Here is a 12,166-nt window from a genome sequence, read left to right as displayed (position 1 = left end):
CCATGTCATTTTTGCTGTATTACTTGTTAAGTGTTAAGTCTGCTGGTACTTAACTAATATTTACTCTAAATATGACTGACAATTAGTGTGGTATCATTTAAACAACTCGTAATACGCATGCGCGAAAGGGTACCCCTTTATCAAAGTTAATTTGCCTCTAAAGTAAACACGTTTTAATGCGTCGTAACTACGTCAAAATGTATTAGTATGAGGGATGTGTGTCTCCTGAGTGAGCTGAGATATTAGCTTGAATCTGACAGTCTCCCCGTTTTTGACGCTCCGGCACAAACATTCTTGAAGACGGAAGTGAGCGCTCCAGTTTTCCAGTCGAGGCTTTGAATAGTGCGCATGCATGTCTGTTTTTGAATGCTTATTTACGTGTGTGATATATGCTTCAGAGTTCTTGCCAAAGATAGGTCAGAGCCGTCATCTGCCTCTGAGACGAGCCTCCTCCTGTGGTATGGCAGCGGCAGCGGCAGCAGAAGGGCCGGACGACTGCAGCAGGAGCGGCGCTGTGCTAACAGGTGACGGGGAACCTGAGGAGGCCGAGGAGTTCACCTGTTCGGCCTACTGCTCGGAGCTCTCCCGGCGGCAGAACCAGCAGAGAAAAGCGGGGCTTTTCTGCGACTTGACGTTGGTTTTCAGCTCCAGAGGGCTGTCTGGGGAACGGGTCCAGACGGTGTCCGCGCATCGCTCAGTTTTATCCGCAGCGTCGCACTACTTTACGCTGCTGCTGGGCGGACAGTTTTCAGAGTCGCTGTCGGGGCGAGTGGAGCTGAAACAGTGGAGCTCGGAAAACGGACCCAACCCAGACACTGTGGAGAGTGTCATAGAGTTCATGTACACGGGAGAAATCAGAGTGACCACTGCCAATGTGCATGAAGTGTTGGAACTTGCTGACAGGTAATTTTTTTTTTACATTGCATTTTTAATTAATCTGAGTAGGAATACACATTTTCCACTTGCTTATACACGAAGTGTTGCACCTACAGCAGATGTCCCATAGGCCTTTGTTTCTAGCGGTTAGTGAGCCACACCTTGTGTGTATTTTTTTTTTTTTTTTATTAGCAGGTGTGTTTGTAGTGAGTGAACACACCTGTGGACGCAGGCTCACACTTGATAGCCAGGCACAATATAAAGCTAGGATTGGCAGCCCATGTGCTTTGAGGATCACTGTCCTGCTAGGTTTCCAACTATCCCTGCCCTGATTGCCTGGGTCAGGTGTGTTCAGTCCCACTCCACCCTCATCTGAGATGGTATCTTCCAGCTTCTGATTCTAACAGAGCAGAGTGTGATTCTGCAGCTGGATTCATTCAAATTTTGACTCAAATCCTGCCCATGGTGTTTAATGGAAGGAGATGCATTGATAGGTAACACTGATATAGGTGCGTGGAATTTATTTAAAACTGTTACTGATATTGTCACACAGGTGATTGATAGATAAAATAATACAGATAAAATACAGCGTGTTACTGATAATATCTGCTTGTATACAAAGATACAAAATATTTGAATTCACTTAACTTCAGATCAACGCTGATATTAACTCAGGTTACTACTATTTGAACTGGCCAGAGTGGTTAAACTGCCTCAGGCAAAACAGGTGAGAAACATCACAAAAGTGCTGATACATCATCTAAGTGTATGTGTGTACAGTAACTGACATCAAGTCTAATTGCTCACATTAAGTATTAAACTACTTTTGACATGTTCACCCCATCAGGTTCCTGTTGGTGCAGCTGAAGAACTTCTGTGGAGAGTTTCTGGTGAATAAGTTGAGCTTTTCCAACTGTGTGGCTGTGCACAGCCTCGCCCACATGTACACGCTCGATCAGCTGGCCCTGGAAGCTGCCGAGATGATTAGAAGAAACTTCCACAAAATTATTAACAATGAAGAATTCTACATGCTGCCGTTTCACCTGTTGCGAGACTGGATGTCAGACTCTGAAATCATTGTGGATTCTGAACAGGAGTTATTTGAGGCTATTTTAAAATGGGTGCACAAAAACACAGAGGAGCGAGAGATGCATTTTGAGAAGCTGTTCAGGCTTTTAAGGCTGCCTCAGATTGCCCCTATCTACCTGACACGTGTGGTGAGAAAGGACCCTTTAGTGGCAAGCAGTGCTGCCTGTCAGCAGCTAGTGTCCGATGCTCTTGAGGTCCATGCTGTTCATTTTGAGAGCCTCAAGTCTGCTGATCTACAGCTCTGTGCGTCCTTCTTGGCGCCAATTCAGCCACGTTTTGGCCAGAATATGGATGTGATTATGGTAGTGGGTGGTGTTTCAGAAGGTGGAGAGTATTTGAGTGAGTGTGTTGGCTATTTTATTGCTGAGGACCGTTGGGTCAACCTGCCACACATTCACAACCACCTTGACGGACATGCCATTGCAGTCACAGACAGCCACGTTTATGTGGCAGGCTCCATGGAGCCAGGCTTCGCTAAGGTGGTGGAGCGTTACAACCCCAAGCTCAACAGCTGGGAGCAGGTCAGCAGCCTGACCGCCCGCAAGCATTCCTTTGGCCTTGCATGTGTCAAAGACGTACTCTACAGTATCGGTGGTCACGGCAACTTCAGTCCAGGCTTTAAGGATGTTAATGTCTACAAGCCAGAGCAGGACCAGTGGCACAATCTGGAGCCAGCTCCAAAGATACTGCGAGATGTCAAAACTGTGAGTGTGGAGGACCGCTACCTGTATGTGATGGCCAGGACCCCTGTAGACATGGACAATGAGGATGGACTGAGCACTGTGACCACTTGCTATGATACAGAGACTCAAAAGTGGCAAGAAGTGAACATGTTACCGCTCGTTGATAACTACTGTAGTTTTCAAATGGCGGTTGCCTCTATGAACTTCTACCACACAGCTTCTTGTTGCCCAAAGAGTTACAAAGTAACATTTGAGGCAGCACAGCAGAAAATAAGAAGAAACATCTCTGAAGACATCCTTGACAGCCTCCCTCCAGAGGTCCTCAGTATGGAAGGTGCTGCTGTTTGCTACCTGGGTGAAGATGTATTCATCATTGGAGGATGGAGAAACAGCAATAACGTAGACAAGCAATATCGCAGGGAGGCTTACCGTTACTGTGCTGAGAGAAAGCGCTGGATGCTGCTGCCACCCTTACCTCAGCCCCGCTGTAGAGCCACGGCCTGCCATGTTCGCATCCCGTACCAGTATCTTTACGGCTCCCAGCGCTACCCCATGCCCCAGAATCTGGCTCGCCAGAGGGACCGTATGCAGCAGATGCAGCAGCTGCATCGGCGTACCCTCACTTTACGGAGGCAGCTCCACTCCCAAATCGAATGTTGAGAATCTGACATTCTGCCTTGTGGAGTTAGCACTTCATCTGCTGATTAATGCCATGTTTTTATCCTAAGACTTATTGAGATTAAATTTGCATGGGCTTAGAGTAAATAATAGATTACACTGATTAAACCACTGATGTAAAGCTAAACAATTTAGTAGCTTGTGTGGCTAATTCTTAGTCTTAATTAGTCTTAAAATAATTGTCGGCCTTATATTGCCTTATTCACCTTACCTTTGTTATAGTAGTAAATAATACTGTTATTGATGTGACATTTTCAGAAGATTGATTTAATTGAAAACAACTTGTGTGTTAATGTCAGTATTAATTGTGGTGTAAGTTGAACTAAAACGCTGACCATCAGTGAGTTTTCTGTAAGATTCAATATAAAGTTTGTTAGCAATGAAACGAAGGTTACATTAAATTTGAGGGTTAGAATTAAGTAGAATTTAGGTTTTCACTGTGGAGGCACCAAGCTGAGAAAAGAAAGCTTTTTTTTCTTTTTTTACTATCATTGCTACCTTAATCTTATTTCTACCTCCAGTTGAAAGCTTATTACATTTTCAGCACTATATGGATTGAAATAGCTGGTTGATCATATTGCCGTAAGTTTGTAAGTTGTGTGTGCTACTTGACAATCGTTTATCAGACTTTGTGTAGCAAGAAATACTGTATGTATCGAGCCATCCAATCTTGCACTAAAATATGTGCAGCCTTTACAGACTGTGCAATACTGTTGCCATTCCAAAAGATTATTTTTGAAAAATATTTCAGCCAGTCTAAACTTGCTTTATTTGATTTTTCCAGGCTGTTGCTTAGTTTGAAAGATAGACCACAATAGTAATGGAAAGTAATTTTTGGCAAAATAAACATTTGTTATTGTGACATTTAATTGATTTTTTTTTTTTTAAGTGGGCTTGGTTTTACTTTCCTGTGTACTTGGAATTTGCTAGCTAGGTTCTCTGTTTCCGACTGTCATTGTAATGCCAGTGCCAGCTAAGCTTAAATATCGGCTTTAGCATTGTGCGATATTACTTTTTGAGTTCAGTCTCCTGACTCAAAATACAGTATTGTAATGACCAATTGTTTTACACCCACGCACATTTTTGTCAAAGGGACATTTACGTAAAACTTTTTTTGAAGGTGCATCACAGGGTTAAGTATCAATACCAAAGTTGAGGTTGTTGTGAGGTTGGAAGTTGGTTATTCAACAGGCATCTGGCTCTGGATAACCTGCAGACAAACTATTACAAAAACTCAAACAGGTTCAGAGACTATCTGTAAATTACTATCCAGTTGACATGTTTGTTGTTTTAACTTCTGTATGCTACATCACAAGGATTATTTTAATAAATCATTCAACGTAATTGTCAGATTTTTTCAGTCTGAGACAGACGGATTGGTGCAGCAGCAATGCGGTCGATGTACCGGTGTGTTGTGGTGAAGACGGAGCTGAGTCGAAAGGTGAGACTCGGTCAATTTACCGGTCAATCTACTGTGGCACTGGTAAGATGTACAAAAAACTGCAGGTAAGCTTCCAGGTAGGTAAGTCAATCAGTCAGTCAGTGTGGGTCCAACAGCCATCAGGCAGATTTTATTTACACTGTTATCCCAAGTACTAAACACGTGTGCAGTGTTGTTTTCTTGCTGTTACTGTGCTTAGAGGACAGCTCTGCTGACAGGGTGTTTACCTGTACCTCTTTTCATCATAAATACAGGTGCACTTAATTCGGGTGTCAGATGATAGTATATGTAGAAATAGAAAAATGTATCTTCTTTAAATCATTACAAACACTTTAATTAATGCAATTTTCAAGGACATATAAAGGTGCTTGCTTTTCTGAAATACAACACAATTCTACAAAAACATCTCTTGACTCTTTTGGCATTTCGTGATAAAAAACTGTCCAGTATTACACCACGATGTGTGGGGAAAGTCTCTCATTCTTGGTTTTAAGGTGTGGGGATTTATCCCTGAGAGAATTAAGGCCTTCTTGTTCCATCACAACTCCTCGTGCCTCGCCTGTTCCCTTTCCTTGTCTTCATCTACCTTCAGTTTCAGTTCATCGGCAGTGATCACGCCATCTTTATTTCTGTCCTGGTTTTGGAACATGTCAGCAACAACCTTGTCCATGCTCAGTCCAGGCTTAATACGACCTTTGCCCTCTGCTACCTGCAGCTTGATGAACTCCCCGAACTAAAGAAAGAAGAATATTGCTGATTAGAAACAGTGTGTAAAAAAGCAGATACTAGAAACTGCATGTGGATGCATGTCTGGTTCTCTTTCTTTCCCTCTGTCCCACTTTGTTCTTTTTCTCTTTTGCTGTTTCTTTCTTCCTTTTTACTCTGTTTATTCTCATTTATTTTCTCTCATTTTATGAGAGACCTTTTTTCTTTCATTCTCCCTCGCTTTTCCTTTCTATCTATTTTTCTCCATCTCTCTTCTTGCATTCTCTCGCCTCCCACTTATCCGGGGCCAGGTGGCGGAGGCAGTAGCCTAAGCAAGAATGTCCAGACTTCCTTTTCCCTGGCCAGCTCTTCCGAGGTGTTCCCAGGCCCGCCAAAAGACATAGTCCCTTTAGCGTGTCCTGGGTCTTCCCCAGGGCCTCCTCACTGGCTCTATTCCAAGCTCCTCCCACGTGTTTGAGCTTCTCATCAGGACAACATCATCTGCAAAAAGCAGAGATGAAATCCTGTGGTCCCCGAACTGGACTCCCTCTGGCCCCTGGGTGATGGGTGGATCAGCCTCTGATTCCTCTATGGAAGACGCATCAGCAGGGTCCTTCCACCATCCGATAATGTCAGCAGCTCCCCTACCTCCATTGTAAATAGCGTTGGCAGAGCACTGCTTTACCCTCCTGAGGCGCTGGATGGTTTGCCAGAATTTCCTATAGTCTTCTGCCATAGCCTCACCAAACTCCTCCCAGACATGAGTTTTTGCCACCACCTGGGCCACAGTCAGCTGCCTCAGGAGTCCCACAAGCCCACCAGACTCAATAGGACTACTCCTTCAGCTTCACGGTATCCCTTACCTCCAGTGTCCACCATCCACAATGCACAGGCCCCTTTTTTTTTTTTCTTTCTCATTTTCTCTCTTGCTCTCCATCTCTTTCTCTCTCTCACTTTCTCTCATTCTTTCTCTCCTTTTTTTTTTTTTTTTACTATATCTCTTTCTCCCTCATTCTGCCACTTTTGCTCTCCCTTTCTCTCTACATCGCTCCCTGTCAATTCAATTCAAAGGGGTTTTACTGGCATGAGCTATCAACAAAATGTTGCCAAAGCATCAAAATACAATTATAATTTATAAATATTTTAAATATACATACATTGTATTATATATGTACACTATGCTGTGTGTGTCTAGGTCATTTACTGGCCTTTCAAATGAAAAGTAGTCGTAGAGTGAGACAGTGTGTATAAATATGCCACAACCTGTGGGATAAATAATAAATAATAAATGCATAATCTAATTGTTATGAACTCTTCAAATAAATATTTAAAAGATAATTGTATTTTGATGCTTTGGCAACATAGTGTTGACACTATCACATCAATAAAGTCCCATTTAAAACTCTCTCTTCCTCTCAGCTCAATACAAAAGCATCTCTGTTGCCTGTTCAACAAAACATCAAAATACAATTTATAATTTATGAATATTGGGAAAGTTTACAGTGACATTATGTTTGGCATATATCAATTATTTATGTACAGTATATTGTGTGTGTGTATACGGGTCATTCTGCTTAAAAGAAGTGAATGACCTGGATACAATACACATGCAATAGTAAATTTATAATTATATTGTGAACTTTTTAAATATTGATAAGTTGTAATTGTATTTTAATGCTTTGTCAACAATGTTCTATTAAATATACAGCCAATCCATGATCTGTTTTAATCTACATTGACATTTTAGTTTCCGTCTTGTGTTTGTGTGTGTGTCTCATGTCTGTGGCTCACCTCCTCCTGTGGCACCTCACTGTTTTTGTCTATGTCCAGTGCCTCAAACAGGTCTGCAGGAGTGTCATCAAGCCACACAAACAGGTACCCAGGTGGAACGCCCTTCTCAAAACTGACCAGTTCAATGTCAAAGACCAGCACAGCACTGCTTGGCACACCAGTGGCTAATGGGGGGGAGAGAAGAACATTTCAACTCTGGTTTACTTCTTACTGTCTATGAAAAGTACATCTTATTACTATACATACACTACTACATTTTTTTGTCTATGTCAGCTTACATGTTTATAAATTTTATACGGCGAGAAAGATTTAATGTGTGGCTTCAGCATGCACCTTGCTGCTACAATCTATTTTTGACACAAATTTAAGCATTTAAATTGTCAAATTATAATTTCTTTTGTTGAAGTTCAAATATGCAAATAAAAAGTAATTAAACTTCATAAGTGTAGGTCTGAATTTAGTCCATAGAAAACTGCTGTTACTCTATGGTTGTCAGTCCTAGGCATTTAAAAATCTTGAAACTATGAAATTAAACCTCGACTTAAACTGGTTCAGCTAATTTGGATGTAGCCATTAAGAAGCTGTTGAAGCTTGATAAATGAGATTATTGTTCAGCAAAGAACCTTATACATCTTGCACCTGATAAAAGAAAGAAGTCTCACCTCCCCTTTCTCCATGGCCAAGATGAGGGGGCACAGTGACCACCCGCTTCTCTCCCGCACACATGCCCCGTAAACCCTCATCCAGCCCATCGATCACTTTGTCCGACCCCAGAACTACATCCTGAAGGTTCTCATAGTCGTGTCTGCAGACATTTATTACATATTGGGTAAATGAACCTGGGAATGTAATGTATGTTTTATTTCTGTAGTACTGCAGTAATACGGCGAGAGCGTCCGTGTGACTCACGAGGAAAAGAGCAGCGTGCCGTCCACCAGGGTGCAGTTGTAGTGGTAGTGGACGAGGTCGTTCACGGTGGTGGTGTCATTACACACCTCGGGTTTGTAGGTGATCTGGACGTCCACTGTGTCGCTGGGGTTGTGGAAGTCGATGATGTGAATGTCAAACACCAGCACAGCTGAAGGAGGGATGACATCACCTGGAAAGACCACACAGTTATTTTTTACTTAAGTGTTGGAACTACTTGATTCATTACATCAACACAGATACCTGACTGGTTTTATCATTTGAGTTTCTTGATACATTCCTAATGATTATTGAATAAAGTTGCCACTAAAAATTGTTTATATGATCAGTAACTCTCAGTTTTTTCATTAAATAAACTTTTAGTGTACGAGTTGTCATAGTTTGTTCTGATCAATCATGCTATTTCACAGATATTCTGATGGATTTGTGTGATGCTGCAAATGAATCAACTGGTATTATAAAATCTACTAAAACACTACTCACCTGCTCCTTGCTCTCCATATGCCAGGTGTGGAGGGACGAGAACCCTCCTCCTCTCCCCAATGCAGACTCCCAGCAGGGCCTGGTCCATACCAGCAATCACGTATCCCATTCCGATGTAGGTGTTGTAAGTGCTGTTCCTCTGGTAGCTGAGGATGGTAACACATTTTTTTAAAATCACAGATTTGATCGTATTAGAAATTCATATAAAGAAGTTAACATTATTACTGCCAAAATATACAATTGGAAAAAAAATGTGTGACTCAGTTACAATCATCTCTATTGTCCGTGAGACCTGAGCTCACCTGGTGTCAAAGGTGCCTCCATTCAGAAAGGTGCCATTATAGTGGTAACGGATATAATCTCCAGCCACAGACCTGCGAGTGCACGACTCGGGCACCACCTGGTTTTCAATGGTTATGTTATCCTTCGGGTTATGAATATCCACCAACAGGATGTCAAAGACCAGGGTCGCCTGGGAGGGAATCTCTGTACCTGGTATGCAGCGGGTGGAGAATTCAAGCCTTCACATCCATCAACATTTACAGAAAATAAAAACACTTTGAGGGTGGAGTGTATTTTGGAGATTTCTCCTGCACTATAATTTATTTGTTTACTTTTGTATAAAACAAACATTCTCTTTACGGCCTTTATACTCTAAATACTGGATGTGTTCCTTGGATCTGAAAAGACTAAAAAAGTATAAATACAAATGTTAAAGGTAAAATGTGGTCTAGGAAATCAAGACATTTTAAGTACTTAAGAAAATGACTTGTGATGATTTGTGTGATTCGTCTATTGACTCCTTGCCTCCTTTTAGCTCGACCCAATAATTTCTTTTCTCTTCTGCTGTCATTTGTACTCACCTGATCCTTTTTCACCGTAAGCTTTGAAGGGTGGGATGACGACATTTCTGACCTCTCCCACACACATGCCCAGCAGACCCTCATCCAGGCCTTTGATCAGCCAACCCTCACCCACCAAGGAGTTGTGGGTCTGCTTCCTGTTGTAGCTGCGTGGGGCTCATACAAGCGCAAAGTCAAACACACAACTTCACACAACATACCTGGATGACACAGCACAGACAAACAGCTGTTTGAACAGAGCTTTAGCTCAGTGCCTGGAGCTCATACACTGACTGTGGATGAGACATTATTGTTATGGATACAATCTCATTCTAACACATTATTTCATACAAATGTCACCACTTTGTTGAATCATCCAGTAAACCTCTCCAACAAATGACAACAGTCATTCAAGCCAGAACTCACTCACCTGGAGTCGAAGACGGTGCCGTCGAGGAGAGTGCCGTTGAAATGGTAGCGCACAAAGTCAGTGCGCATCACGGAGCGTTTGCAGTCTCTGGGAGTGGTGATTGTTTTGGTGGCGACCAGGTCGGCTTTGTTCCACACATCCAGCAGGTGGATGTCGAACACCAGGGTGGTGTCTGGAGGAATCACATCACCTGGGAAAAGATGGTTACACCTTAACTGAATCACATGACATTATCTCCTTAGAACAAAATATTGGGTCAGGCAGTAATGAAGGTAAAGATCATTCAAACATCGTTACACTGCTTTAAATGTATTCATGCCTATGAATGAACCATCTAATGTCAAGCTGCTGTCTGTAGGACAACAGACATGTTCCAGGAAGGAAAATATTTAAATTCTGATGCACCAATACAAGATAACCCAAACTGCCATAGCAAAAGCTTTCTGCTCTGTGTGTTGAATGGTGCCTAACAAATGTTACTAATCAAACACACTTAACTAAACCAAGGGCTGTGGGAAAATGAGCTATGGACCTCCAGCAGAAACCAATCTGCTGTGTTGTATCTACACATCTAACACATCAAACGTCTTTAAACCCGTCTGTAAAACTCAGCCCCCCCACTTCTGCACATCACTCCACTATGGGACGTTTTCATTTACCTGCCCCGGTGCTTCCATAGGCCAGGTGAGGCGGGACGGTGATGGTCCTGCGCTCCTTCACGCACATGCCCTGCAGACCTTTATCGACGCCATCGATGAGTCGCCCCTCACCTATGAGACCGACTTTGGCGGCTCCTTTCTGGTGACTGTGGAAACCAAAGGACGGACAAAGAAAAGTGGGTCAACCTCAGAACTATGTAAACTCCGGAGTAATCAGAGCTACATCTGCAGGGCCTGCACGCAGGAATCTTCACTATTACAAACTTGTTTCGACATGTAAAATATCATCTCAGTATTTGTGCATGTCTGAATAACGCTGCATCTACAGTGGAGGTTTGAATGAGGTTCAGGGCCCCTGCAGAAAAGTTTTTAACTTTGAGAGCAAATGAAACAAAACTAAAATAAAGTCACAAATAAAACGAATGAAATGACCTGGAATCAAACGTTTTTCCATCGATGAATGTGGCGTTATAGTGATAGCGAACATAATCTCCGTTTTTCGCTTCTCTGGCGCAGACTTCGGGGATGAAGTATCTGTCCACGACTACATCTCCTAACACAGGACTGGGATTAGAGCCCACGGGAGACCGTGTAATGAGGAGGAAAAAGACAATACAGCAGGCAAACATTTTACAGAGTCACGATGCAAAACACTGAACGGCGGCAATAACAGTTAGAAAAATGAAAAGTTAAAAAAATGAAGGCCTGTGGTCCTGTGCGTGCAGAGGGCGGTCGCTGTAGATGCGCAGCAGGGCAGCGGTGTGTGCAGCCTGTAAACGTGGACAATCTCCAGGCTGCCGTGCATTCTTTTTACCAAGGGGGAAGAAATGTCGGGGCTGGGAGTGGGAAGCACTTCCGTCAAACCAACCACTATAATAAGAGAGAACTACTTCCTTTAAAAAATAAAAATAAATAAATATCCTGACGATGGAAGGGAAAAGAAGTAATATTTGTTTTTAGATATTGCGCATTTATTACTCACAATGTGTTTAAAATGTGGGCTATCTATTTTGAGTTTCATTCATATGACTGAACAGTATTTATTTTTTCCAACTTCCGCTTTTATTTTGGAAAAAAAATCGTACATTTTTCAGTGCGACTCTCCAGCTGGGGGGGCGCTTAGAGACCCGCCTCTCAGAGCCGTAAAGTGGCCCGAGAGCCTCAAGAGTTCCAGCTTTTCATTAAAGCCGTGAAGTTTGGACAATGCCGGACTCCTGCTTCTACTGTCCTGCCTATGTCAGTAACTCCCGAATTCCACGAACCTTTAGTCCATATTTAATCCCAAATGAAAGTGCACTGACTGAACTAAATCCTTTCTAGGCCGCATAAATTAGGGGTCTCAGAATTGATTTATTTTGCGCTGAACTATAATTCTCACGAACATCTAACACAAATCCCCAAAAGGAATCACATGCAGCCGGAATTTCCCCTGCAAAGCATGTGCCATGTATACTTATAGACCCCATGTTTTCTTATGAAAGCTTCACTGTTATAGGCTACATAATGTGGCCGAGGAACAATAACAGAGGAAACGACTACAGTGCGCACAATTTTACGCACGT

The 12,166-nt window shown here is 42.5% G+C and overlaps 2 protein-coding genes across 2 annotated transcripts; one reads left to right on the top strand and one right to left on the bottom strand.

Moving 5' to 3' along the window:
- The first annotated feature begins 173 nt into the window (after window positions 1-173).
- Window positions 174-4,310, top strand: klhl11 (kelch-like family member 11). The gene is made up of 2 exons (XM_026314764.1): window positions 174-903; window positions 1,724-4,310. The coding sequence occupies exons 1-2, from the start codon at window positions 353-355 to the stop codon at window positions 3,306-3,308; spliced, it is 2,136 nt and encodes a 711-aa protein (XP_026170549.1). The 5' UTR covers window positions 174-352; the 3' UTR covers window positions 3,309-4,310.
- Window positions 4,311-5,076: 766 nt separating this feature from the next.
- On the bottom strand, window positions 5,077-11,438 carry fkbp10b (FKBP prolyl isomerase 10b). The gene is made up of 10 exons (XM_026316154.2): window positions 11,037-11,438; window positions 10,605-10,750; window positions 9,946-10,135; window positions 9,537-9,682; window positions 8,976-9,165; window positions 8,674-8,819; window positions 8,173-8,362; window positions 7,926-8,068; window positions 7,264-7,427; window positions 5,077-5,500 (listed from the first exon to the last, which is right to left on the bottom strand). The coding sequence occupies exons 1-10, from the start codon at window positions 11,231-11,233 to the stop codon at window positions 5,306-5,308; spliced, it is 1,707 nt and encodes a 568-aa protein (XP_026171939.1). The 5' UTR covers window positions 11,234-11,438; the 3' UTR covers window positions 5,077-5,305.
- Between the last annotated feature and the right edge of the window lie 728 nt (window positions 11,439-12,166).

This window comes from Mastacembelus armatus, chromosome 19 (assembly GCF_900324485.2).
Source record: "Mastacembelus armatus chromosome 19, fMasArm1.2, whole genome shotgun sequence".
Lineage (NCBI taxonomy): Eukaryota > Metazoa > Chordata > Actinopteri > Synbranchiformes > Mastacembelidae > Mastacembelus > Mastacembelus armatus.
The sequence above is the reverse complement of the archived record's forward strand: the minus strand, read 5'-3'. Positions and strand labels throughout refer to the sequence as shown.

Bases quoted from the DNA above. Each gene is read 5' to 3' on its own strand.
- klhl11 (XM_026314764.1), top strand. From the start codon at position 353: ATGTCTGTTTTTGAATGCTTATTTACGTGTGTGATATATGCTTCAGAG. The intron at 904-1,723 runs GTAATTTTTTTT...TCACCCCATCAG, and splicing joins GTGTTGGAACTTGCTGACAG to GTTCCTGTTGGTGCAGCTGA.
- fkbp10b (XM_026316154.2), bottom strand. From the start codon at position 11,233: ATGTTTGCCTGCTGTATTGTCTTTTTCCTCCTCATTACACGGTCTCCC. The intron at 10,751-11,036 runs GTCATTTCATTC...TGGTTTCCACAG, and splicing joins GGAAAAACGTTTGATTCCAG to TCACCAGAAAGGAGCCGCCA. The intron at 10,136-10,604 runs GTAAATGAAAAC...ATCTTTTCCCAG, and splicing joins CTATGGAAGCACCGGGGCAG to GTGATGTGATTCCTCCAGAC.